At 45.7% G+C, this 27,289-nt stretch overlaps 1 protein-coding gene across 11 annotated transcripts in view; it reads left to right on the top strand.

The window, feature by feature from the left end:
- The window catches only part of LOC128692988 (FERM and PDZ domain-containing protein 3), an 838,384-nt gene that overhangs the window by 383,009 nt on the left and 428,086 nt on the right, over positions 1 to 27,289 (top strand). For 2 of the 11 annotated variants that reach the window (XM_053782413.2, XM_053782417.2), the window contains exons 1-2: positions 1,493 to 1,617; positions 12,229 to 12,577. The exons of 8 other annotated variants lie outside the window; for them this stretch is intronic. In XM_053782413.2, coding sequence (XP_053638388.1) covers positions 12,486 to 12,577 — 92 coding nt within the window. In that variant the 5' untranslated portion in view covers positions 1,493 to 1,617; positions 12,229 to 12,485. Of the gene's footprint in view, positions 1 to 1,492; positions 1,618 to 12,228; positions 12,578 to 27,289 lie in introns of those variants that run through there. One more of the 11 variants, XM_053782418.2, reaches the window with a different exon arrangement.

Consider the following 27,289-nt stretch of genomic DNA (forward strand, 5'->3'; position numbering starts at 1 on the left):
TAATACTCATTTGAACACCGAAGATTTTTTTTTAAATTATACACTATTCTTAAAAAAAAAAACAGAATATAGTCTCAAAAATAAAAATAATATTCTTTAAAAAATATAATATTCTTTAAAAAATATAATATTCTTTAAAACCCAGAGAATATTCTTAAATTGTACATCATTTAAAAAAGAATATCCTTTAAAAATTGAATATTCTTAAAAATTATGCAATATTCTTTCAAAAGCATAATATCCTTTAAAATCCAGAGAATATTCTTAAAGACTAGAGAATATTGGAGCAATCAGGATGGTACTCAGAAGATGGCGTAGTTACGTATGTAATCTGCGTTGATGGGACAGTTGCGTACGCAACCTTGGTTGATCTGGGGGTTGGGTTGCAAGGTTCACAGGGGCGTCGCTGGGTACGCCTAAGTGGCGTCCCTGGCCGCGTATATTGCGTTATGTAAAGCAGATTAATTGCTCCCTAGGATGCCAGGTAATCTCAATCAGGGGATTTAATAGCAGGTGAGAGGGGGCCCGGACGAGCCTTGTTGAGTATACTTAATACCTCACTCTTCTCTCTCTCTCTCTCTCTCTCTCTCTCTCTCTCTCTCTCTCAAAATTTAACTTGGAAATTAAGCAACCCATACTTTCTACCAGCGATCAGTTCATCTCCAGGTGAGAATCGTGAGAGAGAGAGACGGTTGTGGGTCGTTTCCCATTTACTTACATGTTATCTCTCATCAGTGTTTTTTTTCTATGCAGTTTTCCTTTACTGGGCTGTCAGTATTCTTGTTTTCATCCATGTGTATATTTCAGTGATGGTGTGTGGTGGGGAGTGCTGCCTCTGCTGCAGTATACTGAGACTAACAGCTGAATAGATCATACATGGGGGAGAGTACATGGGAATGACAGATAGAGAATCTGATGGTCCATAGAGGATGTCGTTTAAAGAGAACTATCTCCTTCTGTATAGATTAAGAAATATGGTATATTATCTAGAATTTAGATGTGCGTGTGTGTGTGTGTGTGTGTACTCGCCTAATTGTACTCGCCTAATTGTGGTTGCAGGCGTCGAGAGACAGCTCCTGGCCCTGCCTCTTCACTGATCGCTACTAGGTCCTCTCCCCCTCTGCTTCCTGAGCTTTGTCATACCCCGTCTTAAAGCTATGTATGGTTCCTGCCCCCATTACATCACTTGCTAGGCTATTCCACTTCCTGACGACTCTGACTGAAGAAATACTTCCTAACATCTCTGACTCGTCTGAGTCTTCAACTTCCAATTTTGACCCCTTGTTTCTGTGTCCTCTCTCTGGAACAACCTGTGTGTATGAGAGAGAGAGAGAGAGAGAGAGAGAGAGAGAGAGAGAGAGAGACAGCGTGGATGTGTGCGCGTGTGTGTGAGGGGTGTCTGGCTTGTGTGTGTGAGTGGTGCCATGTGGCCCTACCTCCCGCCAGTGCCAAGCACTAGTGCCCCAGGAGGGGTAGAGTGCCCTCAGTGTGGGCAGGGCAGCCATTGGACGCGCGTGGAGTAGCTGCTGTGTGTCCCTGCCCCTCTGTCAGTGCGTGTTGGGCAGCAGCTGGACACGCATGCTGTTGTACCCTTTGCCCCTCCATCAGTGCATGCAAGTGTGTTCGTTAGGAAGTGTGGGGGGTGTTGTAATGTGTGGGGGTTTGTGATATGTAGGGGTTGTAATGTGTGGGGGTTTGTGATATGTAGGGGTTGTAATGTGTGGGATATACCTTTCATTAGTTTCAAGAGTGTTACTACTCTCGGAGCCAGGCCATGGGCCAGGCTTGTATATATATTAAGGGGAGTATTAAGGGTTGTGGTGTGTGTGTGGGAGGAAGGTATTGCGTGGCAGCACGTGGAGAATGAAACTTCCGACGAGCTCTCGTTTCGGTCCAGTATTGTGGAAAACAGCATTATACCAGTAGTTATTATTATTATTATAATAAAAAAAGAAGCGCTAAGCCACAAGGACTATACAGCGCTGCTATACCAGTAGTAGTTCCTGGAAGAACGTTAGTTCAACAGACGCAGTCCAGAGATCTATTGGGGCGCGTTGGCAAGTTTGTTTTGAACCGGCAGGTAACAGAACCCACTACAAATGAAAATACACTGATCTTAACGTATAGTGAGGAAGTGTTCAGAGATATAACGGTCTCAAGATAATTATGATAAAATTATAGAGGTTTTGGAAGAAAACCAAAATGCAGATGTAGTCTACAGCGGTCTTTTGAAGTTATCTGACAAATGCCATCATGATGTGATAGCCCATATAATTACGTCTGTATTTATAACAGGATAAACATGAAAATGGGCATTAAATTTTTGACGAATAGAACGCAAAGAGTAGAGATAAACAAAACCAAATCTAGCCTTAGCAAAGTAAAAAGTTCAGTACACCAAGGCGCGATCCTTGCACCTTTACGGTTCTTATCCGCGTAACAGATAAACACTGGCTACATCTTCGTATCATTCTTTGCCGACGATACCAAAATCGTCTCTGTAGAAGACGTGGAAAATTTGCAAGCAAATATCGACAGTCTTCCAGTGGGCAGTGGAAAATAACATGATGTTCACTAGTGATAAATTCCAGTTAATTAAATATGGAAAGAATGAAGAACTCTGCATGCCAAACCCAGGTGCGCCATCTTACAGAACGAAAGACTTGGGTACTCTAGGAAGTCAGATGACTTATCAGTTTGATAACACAAGTCAAATGCCGAGAGGGCCAGAACACTGGCAGGGTGGATAATGAGATCTTTCAAAATGTTAGAAATAATGTCTACGGTGACATTATTCAAATCACTTGTCCTATCTAGTTAAGGATATTATCTAGTATCGGCAGCGACATTAGTAGCAACAATAACAGTAACGGCATAGTAACAATGGAACAGCAGCAACAATTGCAGGTGAAGCTAACAACAGCAACAAGTATAGCAGCTCCACCAACAGCAGCAGTAGTAGCATGAACAGGAGCAGCAGCAGTACCACCACCACCAAAAGGAGGAGTTGCTGCAGTAGTAACACGAGCAGAACAGCAACAGTCGTTGCAGCACACCGCCGCCGCCTCCACTACCACTACCAACAACAAGAACAATCACAAGCAGCAATACAGTAGTAGTAGTAGTGTATCCGTACCATAAAGATGACAGGAAATGCTAATGGCTGTCAGCCTCGCCCCGAGGCACCAACCAAGCAAGCATCCAGCCTTCAACCCTCCAGAAATACCTCAGTCTGCGCTAACCCCATGTCAGTTGGCCACCAGCCAGAGATTTCCCCACCACTGCATCCCCCTCTCCTCCTCCTCCTCCTCCTCCTCCTCCTCCTCTTCCCTTCCTCAAAAGTGCAGTATATATCATAACAAATGTAACGTGGTTAACGTTACGGTCACAAGATCCTTCCCTGTGACTGCCCACCTGAGTTACTCTTAACTCCCTTTCCTTTAAACAAGACCTAAGTGGTTTTTTTTTTTAATCTTGGGTTTTAGTCTTTGTTTTTTTTTTCAAGGTAATAGCAAAGATTGAAAGTTTAATTTCAAGGCAAGGATTGGAGGCAAGCTTCCTTAGTGACCGCCTGCTCAACTGCGCTGTTGCATTTAGCGGTCCGTTGGCCCAGCATAGCAGTCATAGCCTGATTGATCTGGTACCTGGTTGAGGTACGGTTGGTTTGGGTTTAATGCCTTCCGATTACACATGTAATCGGAAGGTATGTAACTTGTCCACCATCAGTCCAGAATGCTTCAAGCTGCCATTCTCTAGGTGGGTAACACCGACCTACTGAGTGTAATATATATATAATATATATATATATATATATATATATATATATATATATATATATATATATATATATATATATTAGACCTGGAGAGAGTTCCGGGGGTCAACGCCCCCGCGGCCCGGGGGCGTTATCCCACCGAGGCAGGATGACCGAAAAAGAAAAAGGAAAATTTCTCTTTTTAAATTTAGTCATTTATACAGGAGAAGAGGTTACTAGCCCCTTGCTCTCGGCATTTTAGTCGCCTCTTACGACACGCATGGCTTACGGAGGAAGAATTCTGTTCCACTTCCCCATGGACATAAGAGGAAATAAACAAGAACAAGAACTAGTAAGAAATTAGAACACAACCCAGAGGGGTATGTATATATATGCTTGTACATGCATGTGTAGTGTGACCTAAGTGTAAGTAGAAGTAGCAAGACGTACCTGGTATCCCGCGTGTTTATGAGACAGACAAAAGACACCAGTAATCCTACCATCATGTAAAACAATGACAGGTATCCGTTTCGGACTCGCTAGATAGGGCGGTAGTACCTCCCTGGGTGGTTGCTGTCTACCAACCTACTATATATATTTATAATTTTAATAAAACTTCAGTTAACGGTGGTTCGTTTAATAAGATAGAAGACGAAGCTTCAACAAGCACGGCAGAATTTCAACTGCTTGCCTTCATCTGTATGCTGAAGGCTGCAACATGCAAGGCACTATGATTATTTTGAATGAAGTTGGAAGATTTAGAGTGCCTGCACTTACGAGGTCATTCAGCACTCTTGTTAATGAAATGTATTTACATAGATTGACTTGCACTCAGTTGTAATAACTATTACACTAAAAACACACAAGAAAAAATGAAATTTTATCATGCAAAGTTAAAATAACTTGCGTTAGTTAATCCATTCTGTAATTAACATGAAAATATTCTTCTATATTTTCCTTGAGGTCCCTACAGGCATCATGGTAATTTTTAAATAATAGGTAAAACTTTTAATAACGAGCAGTTGATAGGCGAGCAGTTACCATGTGGCTGTACAGTCAGAAGGACGTCACAAGGAACACACACAGGGAGAGCAGGTGGTTATGGGTGAGTTGTGTGTGTTCATTCCTCAGTCTACAGAGAATCATCTTATAGTGACTATTCTTGTAGGAGGAGGAGCGTCAGGCACCCACGTTCCGTAGACCTCTATAATTTATTGCTCGTCTATAGGCCCCACCAGGACTACCACTCTCCAAGGACGTCACGAGGTATGTGGTTCATGGAGTCACCGAGGCAGATGTTTGTTGTAGAGTGAACTTGGTACCAGCCTTTTCCTCAGCATCTCCCTGTTAATTACCGGGACCCAATACGTCTCGGGCATTAAGTCAGCTTCCTTGTCCCAGACATGATTAGAAATATAATGGTAGTGACGAGGGAATTGCTTTTCATTCCCCTTCCTAACCCTCCTTCAGCATTTCCTTCCTGCCTCTCTCTTACTCTCCCGTTTACTGCCAGTCCCTCACTCTTTCCTTTCCTCTTTCTAACCTTCCCTTCACCCCTAACTCTCTTTCCTCCCCCCCTCCCCCGCATGCCACTGCCATGAACGTGTAGTAGTGGGTTGGTGGGAGGAGGAATGCTTAAAGATGAACACTCTAGCGCAGCATCAATATCATGTTCAACGAAGACAAATCTCAGTGAGCTAGATTTTAAAAAAATAATGAATGAAGAAGTAATCTCTTGAAGAGTACAGAACACAGTGGAACCGCTTAATAAGTGGAGAGTACAATGACCCTAGGGGTAAGCATTACTGAAGATTTTACTTTCATGGATAACAATATTACACAAATGATAGCAAGAGAGGATATACCAGTGATGCTCCTGAACCGTGTACTGTCCAGTGGAATGTTGGTGTATGTACACTATGAGCCATCTTCAGAGACTACCAAAAATTCTCAAGAATGTCCAGAGAACTTTGTCCTGTACATCGTTGAATAACGTACAGTACACCAGAGTGGTCGCAGATATTGCTGTATTTACACGATGTATGATTTTATGATGGGAGGTTTGTTACACATGCACAAGTCAGAGTCAGCTTTTGCTACCAGTCAACCACATCTCGACTTAATTCAACTACCTGCTGCTGGTGTTGCCGCTGCTGGTGCTGCTGCTGCTGGTGTTGCTTCTGGTGGTGCTGCTGCTGGTGGTGCTGGTCCCACTACACTGGAAACTGTGTAATACACATTAAGGTTTTCCTGACATCCTGTTAGTTTAGTTAACGCAGGTAAAAATGCAATTGTTAATCCTGACGAGACTTTGTTGAAAAGTACACTAAACTCTCTCTCGCTCCCTCTCTCACTCCCTCTCTCTCTCTCCCTCTCTCTCTCTCCCTCTCTCTCTCCCTCCCTCTCTCCCTCTCTCTCTCCCTCTCTCTGCCTCAGGCTTGTCTGTTCTGTTCCTTCCATTTCCTTCTTACCTCTTCCTCATATCGTCATCACCCTCACTTCTGTTCCTATTCATTCTTCCGTTTTCCTCTTATCTATCTGTTCTTTTTATCCTCTCGTCGACTCATCCTACCCCCTCACTTTCTTCCTTTTTTCCTCTACTTCCCACTCTTCCCCCTCCTTCCCACTCACCTCGCCCCCTCCTTCCCACTCTCCCCCTCGTTCGTTTCTTTCTCCTGACAAAACTATTCCTAAAATGCACTGATGTTTCTGCTCTCTGACGGCTTGAGTGGGGATGAGGGGGGGTTGAGTAGGGGTGAGGGGACTTTGAGTGAGTGGGGGAGCGGGGGTAGAAATATGCCATTTTTCTCTCAACATGTAATTGGAATTCCGCAGAGAGTGTGGTTGAGTGGTTAAGTGTGTGGTTGAGTGGGTGAGAGTGCGGGTGAGTAAGGTGTGTGTGTGTGTGTGTGTGTGTTCGTACTTAACAATTTGTACTCGCATATTTGAGTCTGCAAGACTCAGTTCCAGGCCAGCCTCTACTTGCTGGACCACTTTGACCATCATCACTGATTTCTGGCTTCTCGAGCCTTATCATATCTACTTTTGAAGCTGTGCATCGAGTTTACCTTCACCACTGCCTCATTCAAGTCTTTCCACTTTTCAGCCGGTCTCAGACTAAAGAATTACTTACATCACGTTGGTTCATCTCTGTCTTCAGCTTCCACTTGTCTCCTTCATCCTGCTCTTCTTAATTCAAAAGTCTGTTCCTACCAGACCTGTCACTTGCACTCAAGATTTTATACATAGTAATCATGTACCCTCTTGTGCTTCTGAGGTCGTCAGGTGCCGTGTGTGTACTCACCTAGTTGAGGTTGCGGGGGTCGAGTCCGAGTGAGTGTGTGTGTGTGTGTGTGTGTGTGTGTGTGTATACTCACCTAATTGTGGTTGCAGGGGTCGACACTCAGCTCCTGGCCCTGCCTCTTCACTAATCGTTACTAGGTCCTCCCTCTGCTCCCTGAGCTTTGTCATACCTCATCTTAAAGCTATGTATGGTTCCTGCCTCCACTACATCACTTGCTAGACTATTCCACTTCCTGACAACTCTGTGACTGAAGAAATACTTCCTAACATCCCTGTGACTCGTCTGAGTCTTCAGCTCCCAATTGTGAACCTTTGTTTCAGTGTTCCCTCTCTGGAACATCCTGTCTCTGTTCACCTTTTCTATTCCTCGCAGTATTTTGTACGTCGTTATCTTGTCTCCCCTGACTTTTATGTCTTCCAGTGTCGTCAGGCCGATTTTCCTCAACCTTCCTTCGTAGGACATTCCCCTGAGCTCCAGAACTAACCTTGTTGCAAACCTTTGCACTTTCTCTAATTTCTTGATGTGCTTGACCAGGTGTGGGTTCAAAACTGGTGTTGCATACTCCAGTATGGGCCTGACGTACACAGTGTACAGTGTCTTGAACGATTCCTTACTAAGGTATCGGAATGCTGTTCTCAGGTTTGCCAGGCACCCATATGCTGCAGCAGTGATCTGGTTGATGTGTGCTTCCAGAAATGTGCTCGGTGTTATGCTCACCCCAAGACCTTTCTCCTTGAGTGAGGTTGTGATGTAGTCCACTATGCTTGTGTCTCTGAAGGGAGACCTAATTTAACCAATTATATGGTCACACCTTGCCTTGGCAAATAGCTGTCAGACACACCTTTCGGCTTAAATCTGAGGCCTTTTGTTCTTGACGGCGTCAGATCTCGGCGTCAGGTCAAAACACGTGGTGCACACCCCATTGTGGGGGGGGGGTTGCTTGAAGGACCATATAAGCTCAAGGAACAGGCTAGAGAGAGAAATTCGGGCGGAGCTGCTGCCGGTGTGCAGAGCTGAGCAGGAGTCGAGCGGAGCTCTGGCCTGTGTGTAGAGCTGAGCTGGAGAGTCTCAGGAGGAGACTCTGTTGGAGACATTGGGCAGAGTAATGGCTTGGAGCAGTGCTCGTGCTGTGTAGGTCGTGGGACCTATGGCTAGTATGTGTGACTTAGTTCCTGTGGTGAACTGTTCTCTGAACTATATTGTAAGTTATATTCTGTTTCGTCAGTTGATTGTATTCCCTGTCTCACTGCTTACATGTACCATCGCCTTCTTATCGGTTAAACCCAATAGATGTTCTCCTGTTCCCAAATATATTATTGTACAAGGACTTAATAATAAACTGTGAGTGGAATAGTAATATTCACTGTCCCCGTTATTCATTCTTTTATTCATTATTTTATTTAAAGTAGTGAGAGGGTGAGTAGTGTGGTAGTAGAGTAATGAGAGGCGATGATGTAGTCACCAGTGACCTCACATTGCCTCCGCCGCTAATCACTCTCCTCTCCTCTCCTGCCTCCTCGCCTGCCTACTCACTGCCACCCCTCCGTTATTCCCCAATCATCCTTCGTCCATTACCCCCAACCTACATGACAAGGTTTGCAGTCTTTGGCCACCTAGCCTATACTCTGTCTGTGTCTTCTTTGCCCTTCCCCAATCTTCATGACTTTGCATTTGGCAGGGTTGAATTCTAGAAGCCAGTTGGTGGACCACGTGTTCAACATGATCCTCATCTGATTTAATCCTTCTTATTAGCTTCACATCATCTGCGAACAGGGACACTTCTGAGTCTATCCCTTCCATCATGTCATTCACATATACCAAAAATAGCACTGGTCCTAGGACCGACCCCTGTGGGACCCCGCTCGCCACAGGCGCCCACTGTGATACCTCATCACGTACCATGACTCGTTGTTGCCTCCCTGTCACGTATTCTCTGATCCATCGCAGTGCCTTTCCTGTTATACGCACCTGATCCTCTAGCTTCTGCACAAATCTCCTGTGAGGAACTGTCGAAGGCCTTCCTGCATTCCAGGAAAATGCAATCAACCCACTCCTCTCTCTCGTGTCTTCTGTTACTTTGTCATAAAACTCCAGAAGGTTTGTGACACAGGATTTGCTTTCCATGAATCCGTACTGGTTGCCGTTTATTATCTTGTCCCGTTCCAGGTGCTCCACCACTCTCCTCCTGATAATCTTCTCCATGATTTTGCATACTATACACGTCAGTGACACTGATCTGTAGTTTAGTGCCTCTTTTCTGTCTCCTTTCTTAAAAATGGGGACTACATTTGCCGCCTTTCGTACCTCAGGTAGTTGCCCAGTTTCGAGGGATGTGCTGTACTTGTTGTCTTTGATGCTGTTCTTGTTGTCCTTGATGTTGTATTTGTTTTTAATGTTGTACTTGTTGTCCTTGATGTTGTACTTGTTGTCTTTAATGCTGTACTTGTTCTTGATGTTGTACTTGTCGTACTTGTTGTCTTTATTGATGTACTTCTCCTTGATGTTGTACTTGTTGTCTTTAATGTTGTACTTGTTGTCCTTGATGCTGTACTTTTTGTCTTTAATGCTAGAAGTATTTCAGGAGTGATGACTACGATCTCGGCCCTTCCCTTCTTCACTTCCCTTCCTTCCCTTCTTCACTTCCTCCCTTCCCTCCCTCCCTTACTTCCTTTCTCCCTTCCCCCCTCTCACTTCCCCTCCTCCACTTCTTCCCTCCTCCAGCAGAGTTAAAATCTTTCTCCTGTGTGGGTTGATGTGTTCTGAGTTTCTGCTGCCTGCTAATGGAATCCCTGATAGAACGATGGAAAGGTTAGGATGGAAGGGTAGTGATGGAAGGGTGGTGATGGAAGGGTGTTGATGGAAGGGTGATGAGAAGGTTATGATGGAAGGGTGGTGATGGAAGGGTTATGATGGAATGGTGGTGATGGAAGGGTAGTGATGGAAGGGTGGTGATGGAAGGGTGGTGATGGAAAGGTTATGATGGAAAGGTTATGATGGAAGGGTGGTGATGGAAGGGTGGTGATGGAAAGGTTATGATGGAAGGGTGGTGATGGAAGGGTTATGATGGAAGAGTGGTGATGGAAGGGTTATGATGGAAGGGTGGTGATGGAAGGGTTATGATGGAAGGGTGGTGATGGAAGGGTTATGATGGAAGGGTGGTGATGGAAGGGTTATGATGGAAGGGTGGTGATGGAAGGGTTATGATGGAAGGGTGGTGATGGAAGGGTTATGATGGAAGGGTGGTGATGGAAGGGTTATGATGGAAGGGTGGTGATGGAAGGGTTATGATGGAAGGGTGGTGATGGAAGGGTTATGATGGAAGGGTTATGATGGAAGGGAGGTGACGGAAGGGTTATGATGGAAGAGTGGTGATGGAAGGGTTATGATGGAAGGGTGGTAATGGAAGGGTTATGATGGAAGGGTGGTGATGGAAGGGTTATGATGGAAGGGTGGTGACGGAAGGGTTATGATGGAAGAGTGGTGATGGAAAGGTTATTGGGAGGGAGGGATAGGGGTAATCTGTGCAGTTTCTGTAATGGTTATCAGTAGTCACTGCCCCCGCAGCCCGGTCCCAAACCAGGTCCCAGATCAGCTCCCGGACCAGGTTTTAGACCAGGTCCGACACCAAGTCCTGGACCAGCTCCCAGACCGGGTCTCAGACCAGGTGCTAGACCAGATCCCAGACCAGGTGCTAGACCAGGTCCCACACCAGGTCTCCTGGTTACCGGCCCGGTCTGGCCCCGTGGCCTGGTGGCTAGAACTCTCGCTTCACACGTCGAGAGTCCGGGTTTGATTCCCGGCAAGGGTACAAACATCGAGCGTGTTTCTTTACACCTGTTGTCTATGTTCCCCATCAGTAAAATGGGTACCTGGGTGTTAATCGACTAGTGTGGGTCGCATCCTGGGAGAAACTGACCTAATTTGCGGGAAATGCTCAGCATAACAAGCGGCTTTCTATATAGCAGTATGTCATTGTTGTCAGCTATGGTCTGTATACCTTGTGCATGTACTGGTAGAAATAAATATTATTATTATTATTATTATTATTATTATTACTACTATTATTATTACTATTACTCTTCAACGCCCTACACCCCTCCTGCTATTCCTGTCCCATCGTCTATCACCCCCACACCCGCAACCACCCCACACCCCCACTACCTCCCCCCTCATCTCCATTCCCTCACCCCCACACTCATCCTCGCTCCCTCACCATCACTCCCTCACACATTCACCCCCGCACCCTGACTCCCACTCCCTCACCCCTACACCCTCACCTTCACACCCCAACACCTTCACATTCACACCCCTATCCCCACACCTCCTCCCCTACGCCAACACCCCCACACACCCTTCCTAAGAAGCTCTCGGAGATGTAACCGCACGCCTACCCCACTCACCCCACTCCATATTTCTCCTTCAACCTGTGGAGAAGGGATGGGAAGGAGGGGTCGAAATAGAAGGGGGAGGGAATGAGAGAGAAAGAAGGTATAGAAGGGGCAAATAAAGGAGTGGGGAAAGAGGCCTAAGAGAAAATATGAAGAGGTAAAAAGGAATTACTGGAGTGGGGGGGATGGAGAGGAGGAAGAGGAGGTTAATTAGGGAAAGAGAGAAGGATGACGAGGAAGATTAGTGGAAAGAGGAGCTAGAGGAAGAGAGAGTGTGGGAGATAAGTGGCAGAAGAAGAGTGTTTGGGGTGTTGAGTGGGGTGTGGGATTGAGTGGGATGGGAGAATGAGTGGGTTCCTGAGCAGGGTGAAACTCTTTTAGTAATACATTACCTACACTTGCTAATAACTTCTAATGTTATCTGTGACTAGTAAACAATAACTCTCACAGCCAAGATGACTCAGACACTGGCAAACACTCCAGCAAACAAACAACAACAAACATTGATTTGGTTTTATGAATGGACTGTATGTTTGTTTAGTGAACTTGTAGTGGTGTCACGTGGTACAGTGTAAACAGTGACTCAGTACTGTGTAGCGTCACGTGGTACACTTGAGTGTAAACACGGATCCAGTTTACACGAAGGTGATGTTACTAAGTTGAAGGTGAGAGGGAAGGAAGGGTGGCAGTGTCGAGACATCAGTGGGATTGTATAGGGAAAATAAGGGATGGGGGGAAATTATAGAGTGAAGGAAGTTGAATAATGTGATTGACAACTGAAGGAAGCAGAGGGACGAGACGGAAAAGGAGAATACACTAAGTGAACGAAACAAGACACGGAAGACGTTGAGTGAAGGAAGCGAAAGATTGTAGGAAGAGTGAAGGAAGAAAAAAATGATTAAGAAATTATGAATAAAGAGGAATTTGATGAAAATATAACAGTGAAAGAAAATTGATTGCAGTGGCAGTACCGTAACAGTGTCCGGTGGTGACTGTAGTGGTGACTGTAGTGGTGAATATAGTGGTGACTGTAGTGGTGATGGTGCAAGAAGAGATGAGCACTCTCAACTTAAAGAACATCTTCGCCTTGAAGAGGCCTTCTTCACCCCTCTTCTTCCTCTTCTTCAAGACGTGAGTAACCAGTGTCTCTCTTGTCACAAACTACCATAACAAATTTGACTAAACTGGCCGGAAAATTTTACATTAATGTACAAAATACAACACTGATGAATAAGACACATGTTCAACACCTGGGTGTCTTTATTGATGAATAAGACACATGTTCAACACCTGGGTGTCTTTATTGATGAATAAGACACATGTTCAACACCTGGGTGTCTTTATTGATGAATAAGACACATGTTCAACACCTGGGTGTCTTTATTGATGAATAAGACACATGCTCAACACCTGGGTGTCTTTATTGATGAATAAGACACATGTTCAACACCTGGGTGTCTTTATTGATGAATAAGACACATGCTCAACACCTGGGTGTCTTTATTGATGAATAAGACACATGCTCAACACCTGGGTGTCTTTATTGATGAATAAGACACATGTTCAACACCTGGGTGTCTTTATTGATGAATAAGACACATGCTCAACACCTGGGTGTCTTTATTGATGAATAAGACACATGTTCAACACCTGGGTGTCTTTATTGATGAATAAGACACATGCTCAACACCTGGGTGTCTTTATTGATGAATAAGACACATGCTCAACACCTGGGTGTCTTTATTGATGAATAAGACACATGTTCAACACCTGGGTGTCTTTATTGATGAATAAGACACATGTTCAACACCTGGGTGTCTTTATTGATGAATAAGACACATGTTCAACACCTGGGTGTCTTTATTGATGAATAAGACACATGTTCAACACCTGGGTGTCTTTATTGATGAATAAGACATGTTCAACACCTGGGTGTCTTTATTGATGAATAAGACACATGTTCAACACCTGGGTGTCTTTATTGATGAATAAGACACATGTTCAACACCTGGGTGTCTTTATTGATGAATAAGACACATGTTCAACACCTGGGTGTCTTTATTGATGAATAAGACACATGTTCAACACCTGGGTGTCTTTATTGATGAATAAGACACATGTTCAACACCTGGGTGTCTTTATTGATGAATAAGACACATGTTCAACACTTGGGTGTCTTTATTGAGGTAATATGAGGTCGGGTCAGGCTACCCGCCTCGTCCTGTACCTCTTGTGAGGTCGGGTTAGGCTACCCGCCTCATCTCACGTCATCCTCTCCTGTCCACTTAGTGTCCTCGCGAAGGATTAGTCATCCTTTGAAGTACTAAATCCATCGTTTGCGAGGGAACATGACAGTTAAAATCCGTCTTGTGATGGAACATGACAGGGAAACCCCATCCTGTGTGATGGAACATGACAGGGAAACCCCATCCTGTGTGATGGAACATGACAGGGAAACCCCATCCTGTGTGATGGAACATGACAGGGAAACCCCATCCTGTGTGATGGAACATGACAGGGAAACCCCATCCTGTGTGATGGAACATGACAGGGAAACCCCATCCTGTGTGATGGAACATGACAGGGAAACCCCATCCTGTGTGATGGAGAATGACAGGGAAACCCCATCCTGTGTGATGGAGAATGACAGGGAAACCCCATCCTGTGTGATGGAAAATGACAGGGAAACCCCATCCTGTGTGATGGAAAATGACAGGGAAATCCATCCTGTGTGATGGAACATGAGAAGAAAAAACAAAGCTATTGTTCCAACTGTATAACTATCACAGAGATAGATAGCGATATCTAGATAGCTGGACAAACAGTTGCGATAACCTCTAACGACTTTGCTATCTCTTTCCTTCTCGTCGCATTCGCGCACAAATTGTCTGGCAAAATTTAACAGTTTTAACGCAGGCAGTTCTCTGTAGGAATTAAAGAGTGATATGTTGATATTTACGCATCTTAGTGGGGCATTAATGTCGCTGTTGGCTTTGTTTAGGTATCTGGCATTGTGGTGGGGCTGTTATATTCCTGTGGTTAGTATTGTGCTCGAGCAGCTATACTCTTGTTGTTAGTGAAGATATTGTTAGCAAGGTCTCCTATATAACAACTGGTGGCTCTGTTCAGCTGGGTGTTGGCTGCTGAAGGTGTCAGAAAGCGGGTAGATGTAAGATAGCAGGTAGGTGTTAGTAGGTAGATGTTATGCAGGAGGTAGATGTTGAACAGCAGGTAATGTTAACAGGTAGATGTTAAACTTCGGGTAGTTGCATAATGAACGTCTAACTTGACAACATTTCGCTCTGTGCAGAAGAAAGGTCTGCTTGAAGTGAAATGTTGAGACGAATCTTGGTCTGCACCTCTGACTTTCCTTCCGGTATACTGTTCTTCACAGGTGCCATGGTTGCGCCTTTGTAAGTGAGGTTATCAGGTGTCTGGTGCCTGCGCCACGTGCCTGGTGCCTGCGTCGTGTGTCTGGTGCCTGCGTCGTGTGTCCGGTGCCTGCGTCGTGTGTCCGGTGCCTGCGTCGTGTGTCTGGTGCCTGCGTCTTGTGTCCGGTGCCTGTGTCGTGTCCGGTGCCTGTGTCGTGTGTCCGGTGCCTGTGTTGCTTGTCTGCTGTCGCACAGGATTACCCGAGAGTATTTATTAGCATGAGATTACCTGTGCTGTGGCAGTAAGGTGGCTCCCGAAGAAGTCTTTCATTGTCCAATACTGAAACGAAGTATGTAATCTCGTGTAATCCTGAAGAGAGGTGTAATCATCCTCAGCTTAGACCTTGGAGACTAATCTGGTTGGTGACGTTTAATCTTTTTCTTTATTTTGTGTTTCTTTGTATGAAGTTTACCTTTCACCATTTAATACGGATAAACTACAGGTAAACCAAAACAAATATTCCCATTCTCTTGATTGTTCACCGTCTCTTGAAGCACTGACGAGGTGGTCAGGCTTTCAAAATATTAGTTGATGATTAAGACACATGTGCAGTAGTTGGGTATCTTTATTGTTGAAACGTTTCGCCTACACAGTAGACTTCTTCAGTTAAAAACAGAGGCATTATGTGCAATAGTGAAATAAAGATGATGTAATCAGTCCATCAACCTCGGGGGAATAGTACTTGAGGTGGTCAGTCCCTCAGCCTGGAGAAGAGTCCAGCTCCACGGTCTGGAACTAAGTGAAGCTTCACGTTCATATCGTTCTGTTGCTGCAGCAGCAGCAGTAGTTACTGTAACACGATCAGCAGCAGCAGTAGTTACTGTAACACGATCAGCAGCAGCAGCAGTAGTTACTGTAACACGATCAGCAGCAGCAGTAGTTACTGTAACACGATCAGCAGCAGCAGTAGTAGTTACTGTAACACGATCAGCAGCAGCAGTAGTTACTGTAACACGATCAGCAGCAGCAGTAGTTACTGTAACACGATCAGCAGCAGCAGTAGTTACTGTAACACGATCAGCAGCAGCAGTAGTTACTGTAACACGATCAGCAGCAGCAGTAGTTACTGTAACACGATCAGCAGCAGCAGTAGTTACTGTAACACGATCAGCAGCAGCAGTAGTTACTGTAACACGATCAGCAGCAGCAGTAGTTACTGTAACACGATCAGCAGCAGCAGTAGTTACTGTAACACGATCAGCAGCAGCAGTAGTTACTGTAACACGATCAGCAGCAGCAGTAGTTACTGTAACACGATCAGCAGCAGCAGTAGTTACTGTAACACGATCAGCAGCAGCAGTAGTAGTTACTGTAACACGATCAGCAGCAGCTGTAGTTACTGTAACACGATCAGCAGCAGTAGTAGTTACTGTAACACGATCAGCAGCAGCAGCAGCAGCAGTAGTTACTGTAACACGATCAGCAGCAGCAGTAGTAGTTACTGTAACACGATCAGCAGCAGCAGCAGCAGCAGTAGTTACTGTAACACGATCAGCAGCAGCAGTAGTTACTGTAACACAATCAGCAGCAGCAGTAGTTACTGTAACATGATCAGCAGCAGCAGTAGTTACTGTAACACGATCAGCAGCAGCAGTAGTTACTGTAACACGATCAGCAGCAGCAGCAGTAGTTACTGTAACACGATCAGCAGCAGCAGTAGTTACTGTAACACGATCAGCAGCAGCAGTAGTTACTGTAACACGATCAGCAGCAGCAGTAGTAGTTACTGTAACACGATCAGCAGCAGCAGTAGTAGTTACTGTAACACGATCAGCAGCAGCAGTAGTTACTGTAACACGATCAGCAGCAGCAGTAGTTACTGTAACACGATCAGCAGCAGCAGTAGTTACTGTAACACGATCAGCAGCAGCAGTAGTTACTGTAACACGATCAGCAGCAGCAGTAGTTACTGTAACACGATCAGCAGTAGTAGTTACTGTAACACGATCAGCAGCAGCAGTAGTTACTGTAACACGATCAGCAGTAGTAGTTACTGTAACACGATCAGCAGCAGCAGTAGTAGTTACTGTAACACGATCAGCAGCAGCAGTAGTAGTTACTGTAACACGATCAGCAGCAGCAGTAGTTACTGTAACACGATCAGCAGCAGCAGTAGTTACTGTAACACGATCAGCAGCAGCAGTAGTTACTGTAACACGATCAGCAGCAGCAGTAGTTACTGTAACACGATCAGCAGCAGCAGTAGTTACTGTAACACGATCAGCAGCAGCAGTAGTTACTGTAACACGATCAGCAGCAGCAGTAGTTACTGTAACACGATCAGCAGCAGCAGTAGTTACTGTAACACGATCAGCAGCAGCAGTAGTTACTGTAACACGATCAGCAGCAGCAGTAGTTACTGTAACACGATCAGCAGCAGCAGTAGTTACTGTAACACGATCAGCAGCAGCAGTAGTTACTGTAACACGATCAGCAGCAGCAGTAGTTACTGTAACACGATCAGCAGCAGCAGTAGTTACTGTAACACGATCAGCAGCAGCAGTAGTAGTTACTGTAACACGATCAGCAGCAGCAGTAGTTACTGTAACACGATCAGCAGCAGCAGTAGTTACTGTAACACGATCAGCAGCAGCAGCAGCAGCAGTTACTGTAACACGATCAGCAGCAGCAGTAGTAGTTACTGTAACACGATCAGCAGCAGCAGCAGCAGTAGTTACTGTAACACGATCAGCAGCAGCAGCAGCAGTAGTTACTGTAACACAATCAGCAGCAGCAGTAGTTACTGTAACATGATCAGCAGCAGCAGTAGTTACTGTAACACGATCAGCAGCAGCAGTAGTTACTGTAACACGATCAGCAGTAGTAGTTACTGTAACACGATCAGCAGCAGCAGTAGTTACTGTAACACGATCAGCAGCAGCAGTAGTAGTTACTGTAACACGATCAGCAGCAGCAGTAGTAGTTACTGTAACACGATCAGCAGCAGCAGTAGTAGTTACTGTAACACGATCAGCAGCAGCAGTAGTAGTTACTGTAACACGATCAGCAGCAGCAGTAGTTACTGTAACACGATCAGCAGCAGCAGTAGTTACTGTAACACGATCAGCAGCAGCAGCAGTAGTTACTGTAACACGATCAGCAGCAGTAGTAGTTACTGTAACACGATCAGCAGCAGCAGCAGTAGTTACTGTAACACGATCAGCAGCAGCAGTAGTTACTGTAACACGATCAGCAGCAGCAGTAGTAGTTACTGTAACACGATCAGCAGCAGCAGTAGTAGTTACTGTAACACGATCAGCAGCAGCAGTAGTAGTTACTGTAACACGATCAGCAGCAGCAGTAGTTACTGTAACACGATCAGCAGCAGCAGTAGTTACTGTAACACGATCAGCAGCAGCAGTAGTTACTGTAACACGATCAGCAGCAGCAGTAGTTACTGTAACACGATCAGCAGCAGCAGTAGTTACTGTAACACGATCAGCAGCAGCAGTAGTTACTGTAACACGATCAGCAGCAGCAGTAGTTACTGTAACACGATCAGCAGCAGCAGTAGTTACTGTAACACGATCAGCAGCAGCAGTAGTAGTTACTGTAACACGATCAGCAGCAGCAGTAGTTACTGTAACACGATCAGCAGCAGCAGTAGTTACTGTAACACGATCAGCAGCAGCAGTAGTAGTTACTGTAACACGATCAGCAGCAGCAGCAGTAGTTACTGTAACACGATCAGCAGTAGTAGTTACTGTAACACGATCAGCAGCAGCAGCAGTAGTTACTGTAACACGATCAGCAGCAGCAGTAGTAGTTACTGTAACACGATCAGCAGCAGCAGCAGTAGTTACTGTAACACGATCAGCAGCAGCAGTAGTTACTGTAACACGATCAGCAGCAGTAGTTACTGTAACACGATCAGCAGTAGTAGTTACTGTAACACGATCAGCAGTAGTAGTTACTGTAACACGATCAGCAGCAGCAGCAGTAGTTACTGTAACACGATCAGCAGCAGCAGTAGTTACTGTAACACGATCAGCAGCAGCAGTAGTAGTTACTGTAACACGATCAGCAGCAGCAGTAGTAGTTACTGTAACACGATCAGCAGCAGCAGCAGTAGTTACTGTAACACGATCAGCAGCAGCAGTAGTAGTTACTGTAACACGATCAGCAGCAGCAGCAGTAGTTACTGTAACACGATCAGCAGCAGTAGTTACTGTAACACGATCAGCAGTAGTAGTTACTGTAACACGATCAGCAGCAGCAGCAGTAGTTACTGTAACACGATCAGCAGCAGCAGTAGTAGTTACTGTAACACGATCAGCAGCAGCAGTAGTAGTTACTGTAACACGATCAGCAGCAGCAGTAGTAGTTACTGTAACACGATCAGCAGCAGCAGTAGTAGTTACTGTAACACGATCAGCAGCAGCAGTAGTAGTTACTGTAACACGATCAGCAGCAGCAGTAGTAGTTACTGTAACACGATCAGCAGCAGCAGTAGTAGTTACTGTAACACGATCAGCAGCAGCAGTAGTAGTTACTGTAACACGATCAGCAGCAGCAGTAGTTACTGTAACACGATCAGCAGCAGCAGTAGTTACTGTAACACGATCAGCAGCAGCAGTAGTAGTTACTGTAACACGATCAGCAGCAGCAGCAGTAGTTACTGTAACACGATCAGCAGCAGCAGTAGTTACTGTAACACGATCAGCAGCAGCAGTAGTTACTGTAACACGATCAGCAGCAGCAGTAGTTACTGTAACACGATCAGCAGCAGCAGTAGTTACTGTAACACGATCAGCAGCAGCAGTAGTTACTGTAACACGATCAGCAGCAGCAGCAGTAGTTACTGTAACACGATCAGCAGCAGCAGCAGCAGTAGTTACTGTAACACGATCAGCAGCAGCAGTAGTTACTGTAACACGATCAGCAGCAGCAGTAGTTACTGTAACACGATCAGCAGCAGCAGTAGTAGTTACTGTAACACGATCAGCAGCAGCAGCAGTAGTAGTTACTGTAACACGATCAGCAGTAGTAGTTACTGTAACACGATCAGCAGTAGTAGTTACTGTAACACGATCAGCAGCAGCAGTAGTAGTTACTGTAACACGATCAGCAGCAGCAGTAGTAGTTACTGTAACACGATCAGCAGCAGCAGTAGTTACTGTAACACGATCAGCAGCAGCAGTAGTAGTTACTGTAACACGATCAGCAGCAGCAGTAGTAGTTACTGTAACACGATCAGCAGCAGCAGTAGTTACTGTAACACGATCAGCAGCAGCAGTAGTTACTGTAACACGATCAGCAGCAGCAGTACATGTAAAACGAACAGCAGCAGCAGCAGTTACTGTAACACGATCAGCAGCAGCAGTAGTTACTGTAACACGATCAGCAGCAGCAGTAGTTACTGTAACACGATCAGCAGCAGCAGTAGTTACTGTAACACGATCAGCAGCAGCAGTAGTTACTGTAACACGATCAGCAGCAGCAGTAGTTACTGTAACACGATCAGCAGCAGCAGTAGTTACTGTAACACGATCAGCAGCAGCAGTAGTAGTTACTGTAACACGATTAGCAGCAGTAGTTACTGTAACACGATCAGCAGCAGTAGTTACTGTAACACGATCAGCAGCAGCAGTAGTTACTGTAACACGATCAGCAGCAGCAGTAGTTACTGTAACACGATCAGCAGCAGCAGTAGTTACTGTAACACGATCAGCAGCAGCAGTAGTTACTGTAACACGATCAGCAGTAGCAGTAGTTACTGTAACACGATCAGCAGTAGTAGTTACTGTAACACGATCAGCAGTAGTAGTTACTGTAACACGATCAGCAGCAGCAGTAGTAGTTACTGTAACACGATCAGCAGCAGCAGTAGTAGTTACTGTAACACGATCAGCAGCAGCAGTAGTAGTTACTGTAACACGATCAGCAGCAGCAGTAGTAGTTACTGTAACACGATCAGCAGCAGCAGTAGTAGTTACTGTAACACGATCAGCAGCAGCAGTAGTAGTTACTGTAACACGATCAGCAGCAGCAGTAGTAGTTACTGTAACACGATCAGCAGCAGCAGTAGTAGTTACTGTAACACGATCAGCAGCAGCAGTAGTTACTGTAACACGATCAGCAGCAGCAGCAGTAGTTACTGTAACACGATCAGCAGCAGCAGTAGTTACTGTAACACGATCAGCAGCAGCAGCAGTAGTTACTGTAACACGATCAGCAGCAGCAGTAGTTACTGTAACACGATCAGCAGCAGCAGTAGTTACTGTAACACGATCAGCAGCAGCAGTAGTTACTGTAACACGATCAGCAGCAGCAGTAGTTACTGTAACACGATCAGCAGCAGCAGTAGTTACTGTAACACGATCAGCAGCAGCAGTAGTTACTGTAACACGATCAGCAGCAGTAGTAGTTACTGTAACACGATCAGCACGATCAGCAGTAGTAGTTACTGTAACACGATCAGCAGCAGCAGTAGTAGTTACTGTAACACGATCAGCAGCAGCAGTAGTAGTTACTGTAACACGATCAGCAGCAGCAGTAGTTACTGTAACACGATCAGCAGCAGCAGTAGTTACTGTAACACGATCAGCAGCAGCAGTAGTAGTTACTGTAACACGATCAGCAGCAGCAGTAGTAGTTACTGTAACACGATCAGCAGCAGTAGTAGTTACTGTAACACGATCAGCAGCAGCAGTAGTTACTGTAACACGATCAGCAGCAGCAGTAGTTACTGTAACACGATCAGCAGCAGCAGTAGTTACTGTAACACGATCAGCAGCAGCAGTAGTTACTGTAACACGATCAGCAGCAGCAGTAGTTACTGTAACACGATCAGCAGCAGCAGTAGCAGCATGAACACTAACAGCTCACCACCTGCCGAAGCAACATCATTTGTGGTACCACCATCACCACTTTCACTATCACCACAACCTTCACTATCATCACCATCATCACTCACCACAAGCTTCACTATCAGCACCTTCACCATTACCTTCACCATCATCATCATCACCACCACAGCATAATCATCTGTAATCACCTGGGCGTGCAGGTCCTTCAGGCACTGGATTTTCACAATCAAACGTGACCATGGAGTTAATGGAGTGGATCCTCCTCTCTCTCTCTCTCTCTCTCTCTCTCTCTCTCTCTCTCTCTCTCTCTGGAGTGATGTAGCAGAGAAATGGTGGTAGTGGAGAGCTTTCTTCCTGGACTGAAAGCTTTTCACTGCTTGAAGAAGCTGTAGGAAGAGCGAAACGTTGCCCCAATTTAAATCTTACGTAACGATTTTCTTGTCTTCACTAATGTCTGCAGCAATTAGCAAGGAGGCCGCCGGGGAGAAAGTGGATCAACCACTTTGTCAAGTGTTGAAAACCTAACTTAAGTGGCGTTAGGAATCTCTCTGAAGTGGCTGAGTCAACAGTGGAAGCTTGTTGAAGGGTCATCGAAACTAATTGAAGGGTAACTAAAGTTAAAATCTTGGGTAGCTGTTAAAAATGGTTATAGAAATAGGAGTGAGACACTGTTGGTTCAACAGCCAACAGTATATTCAACCAACAGTATCATCTCATCAACTATCAGTGTCATCAATCAGTAGTGTCATCTCATCAACCAGCAGTGTCGTCTCATCAACCAACACTGTTATCTCATCAGTCAACAGTGTCATCTCGTCAACCAACAATGTCATCAACTAACAGTGTTATCAGCCAACAGTGTCATCAACCAGTGTTATCATATTTACAGAGTTTAAAAGGGTGGATAAGAAAAGCAAACCATAATTTGAACTGAGGTTGTATAGGAGTCGAAATCAGTTTCCAAAATATTTCTTCTAAATAGAAGGAGAATTAAAGAAGAGTTAGGAGCACTTGCGACTAACCCTGAACAGCTTACTAACACTGAGAAAGAAATGTACTTGATTTTTAACACTTATTTCCCGTCAGTCTTCGCACAAGAGACAGGAAAGGATCCCAGTATTTAATGATTAATATAGTAGACCTGAGGTGAACAGATCTTGAAATATCGTGATCGTTAGGGATGTGACATTGGATTTAATCACTGAAGTGAAATAATTTGCAAGTTACCCAGGGTTCTTAAACACAAAATGGACCTTAGTGAGCAATTTACTTTCTCATTACATACCATACCCCCGGCCGGGATTGAACCCGCGGTCATAGAGTCTCAAAACTCCAGCCCGTCGCGTTAGCCACTAGACCAGCTAGCCACAATAAGATTCATCCAACTAGGTATATTTCTACACCATAGGAAGGTTAGCACAGGCACCACTGTGACCACAAATGCAAGTTTTTACAGACGAATCTCCAGCTAGCGTGGCCGTGACGAACTCTAGCTCAAGTCCCTTCACTGCCGTCAACATGACTCAAGAAATCGTAATGACACGATTGCAAACAAACCATACCCCCGGCCGGGATTGAGCTAGAGTTCGTCACGGCCACGCTAGCTGGAGATTCGTCTGTAAAAACTTGCATTTGTGGTCACAGTGGTGCCTGTGCTAACCTTCCTATGGTGTAGAAATATACCTAGTTGGATGAATCTTATTGTGGCTAGCTGGTCTAGTGGCTAACGCGACGGGCTGGAGTTTTGAGACTCTATGACCGCGGGTTCAATCCCGGCCGGGGGTATGGTTTGTTTGCAATCGTGTCATTACGATTTCTTGAGTCATGTTCTAATTACATTACTCCAAACAGGTATAGTACTGGAGGCTGGGTGGTGGATTTCCTATCTTTAAATCAAGGGATAAGTCACTAGCATCCAGTTACCGCCCAATAACCCTGACCTCAGTAGCAGGCAGATTATTAAGACATTTTTATAACCAATATAATAAGAAGCCACATTGATAAATATGTGTAACGAGGCTCAACACTGATTCACAAAGGGCAGTTCCTGCCTGACAAATTTACTGACTTCCTTCAGTAGGATATTTGAGGCAGTGGGTGCTGATAACGAATGCGATATTCTTTATTTAAATTTCAGGAAGGTTGTTGATAAGAGTCCCACGCAAAAAATTTAAAAAAAAAAAAAAAGCGGCAGCTCATGGTATAGGAGTGAAAATTCTCTTGGCTGGAAGCGTGGCTGGCCAGTAGGAAGCAGAAATCATTATAGTAATGGATGACAACACCGAGACGAAGAATTAGACTCGTGTGCAACACCTAGGTATCTGCCTGAAGATGTTCCGCCCACCAGCGTTATTTGTTTTTTTAACTCGTTACAGAAATGATACACGAAGGCAGTAGAAGATTGATCGAGACTAATGTGACTACCACTACATGACTACCACTACATGACTACCACTATATGACTACCACTACATGACTACCACTATATGACTACCACTACATAACTACCACTACAAGACTACCACTACATGACTACCACTGCTTGACTACCACTGCTTGACTACCACTGCTTGACTACCACTACATGACTACCACTACAAGACCACCACTATATGACTACCACTGCTTGACTACCACTGCTTGACTACCACTGCTTGACTACCACTACATGACTACCACTACAAGACTACCACTATATGACTACCACTGCTTGACTACCACTGCTTGACTACCACTGCTTGACTACCACTGCTTGACTACCACTACATGACTACCACTACATGACTACCACTGCATGACTACCACTGCTTGACTACCACTGCTTGACTACCACTGCTTGACTACCACTGCTTGACTACCACTGCTTGACTACCACTGCTTGACTACCACTACATGACTACCACTGCTTGACTACCACTGCTGGACTACCACTGCTTGACTACCACTGCTTGACTACCACTGCTTGACTACCACTGCTTGACTACCACTACATGACTACCACTGCTTGACTACCACTGCTTGACTACCACTGCTTGACTACCACTGCTTGACTACCACTGCTTGACTACCACTGCTTGACTACCACTACATGACTACCACTGCTTGACTACCACTACATGACTACCACTGCTGGACTACCACTGCTGGACTACCACTGCTGGACTACCACTGCTTGACTACCACTGCTTGACTACCACTGCTTGACTACCACTGCTTGACTACCACTGCTTGACTACCACTGCTGGACTACCACTGCTGGACTACCACTGCTGGACTACCACTGCTGGACTACCACTGCTTGACTACCACTGCTGGACTACCACTGCTGGACTACCACTGCTTGACTACCACTGCTTGACTACCACTGCTTGACTACCACTGCTTGACTACCACTACAAGACTACCACTACATAACTACCACTTCACTCATGCTCCCACAACACACTGTGTGCACATTCATTATTACTCCAAATTTGTTTATGGTAATGCATGTAAATGAGATAAAATATGGCCGGTGATAATAGGAATGGTAATGGCAATGGTAATAGCAATGCATCCCATTAATTCTGGAATGTGTAGAGTTCCAGTGGACCAGCGTGGAAAGAATGGTGATGTGTGGGGGGGGCTCTCTCTCTCTCTCTCTCTCACACACACACACACACACACACTACTTTACCTAGGTTACCAGTCTTATTCTAACTGTACCAGCGTTGCACTAAGCATGTTGTTAGTCACTTAGCATGGTTGTTAGTGTACTGGGATCACAACCTAGGGTGCATCGAGTCGAACCCTCCGCGAGGTGGGAAGCAGGGGCATGCCTCCGAACATCTACTGCCCCTGTCTACCCAGCAGTACGTAGGTACCTTGGGAGTTAGTCCAGTGGTGTGGATTGCATCCTGGGGAGGACCTTAGACCAACTTCCCTAGTGGAAACAAGTCACATTGATCGGTTTTATTGGGTTATCCTGGATTACTCACACCCTACGGGGTTAATAATCGAAAGAAGTCCCCTTCTGTCTTTAGTGCCACTGAGATGGCAGCTGGTGCTGCTGGGATGGCAGCTAGCGCAACTGGGATGGCAGCTGGTGCCGCTGGGATGGCAGCTAGCGCAACTGGGATGGCATCTGGTGCCACTGGGATGGCAGCTAGCGCCTCTGGGATGGTAGCTAGAACAACTAGGATGGCATCTGGTGCCACTGGGATGGCAGCTAGCGCAACTGGAATGGCAACTGCTTTCATTTTTTTATTGTAACCCAACAATTACCTCCAGGAACCTCTCTCTCTCTCTCTCTCTCTCTCTCTCTCTCTCTCTATCTCTCTCTCTCTCTCCCTCCGTGACCTCTCACTCCGCTTCCCGATCCTATCGCTCCCTCTCCTCCCCTTATCCTGTCTCCCTCTCCTCTGTCTGTCCTCGCTTCCATTCCACTTTTTTTTCTCCCCCGCGCTCTTCTCTTTCTCTACATAGAGTTATTGTGTGGGTGATAACTTAGGCGTGGGACGGGGAGGATAGGGAGAGACAGGAAGGATGGAGAGAGACGGGATGAATAGGGAAGGGCGGGGAGGATAGGGAGAGACGGGAACAATAGGGAACGAGATAAGAGGACAGGACGAGGGGAAGACAGAGTGGACCGTCTAAGACAGATTGGCATCTCGGTTGCAGGAAAGATAGGACAGTATACTGTCTTTACCTCCACTAGCGTGAAGCCTGTGTCACCAGACGCGAGTGAAGCCTCTGTGTCACCAGACGCGAGTGAAGCCTCTGTGTCACCAGACGCGAGTGAAGCCTCTGTGTCACCAGACGCGAGTGAAGCCTCTGTGTCACCAGACGCGAGTGAAGCCTCTGTGTCACCAGACGCGAGTGAAGCCTCTGTGTCACCAGACGCGAGTGAAGCCTCTGTGTCACCAGACGCGAGTGAAGCCTGTGTGTCACCAGACGCGAGTGAAGCCTCTGTCCACCAGACGCGAGTGAAGCCTCTGTCCACCAGACGCGAGTGAAGCCTCTGTCCACCAGACGCGAGTGAAGCCTCCGTTCCCTCCAAGGAATTTCAGTCAAGAGAACAGCAGAGCCAGGCACTGCTCTCTGCTGCTTGTTAGATAACCAACCAGCAGGTGGAACAGCAGAGCCAGGCACTGCTCTCTGCTGCTTGGTTGATAACCATCCAGCAGGTGGTACAGTAGACAACCATCCAGCAGGTGGTACAGTAGACAACCATCCAGCAGGTGGTACAGTAGACAACCATCCAGCAGGTGGTACAGTAGACAACCATCCAGCAGGTGGTACAGTAGACAACCATCCAGCAGGTGGTACAGTAGATAACCATCCAGCAGGTGGCACAGTAGACAACCATCCAGCAGGTGGTACAGTAGACAACCATCCAGCAGGTGGTACAGTAGATAACCATCCAGCAGGTGGCACAGTAGATAACCATCCAGCAGGTGGCACAGTAGATAGCCATCCACCAGGTGGCACAGTAGATAAACATCCAGCAGGTGGCACAGTAGATAACCATCCAGCAGGTGGCACAGTAGATAACCATCCAGCAGGTGGTACAGTACAGTAGATAACCATCCAGCAGGTGGTACAGTAGATAACCATCCAGCAG

Source organism: Cherax quadricarinatus, chromosome 38, assembly GCF_038502225.1.
Source record: "Cherax quadricarinatus isolate ZL_2023a chromosome 38, ASM3850222v1, whole genome shotgun sequence".
Lineage (NCBI taxonomy): Eukaryota > Metazoa > Arthropoda > Malacostraca > Decapoda > Parastacidae > Cherax > Cherax quadricarinatus.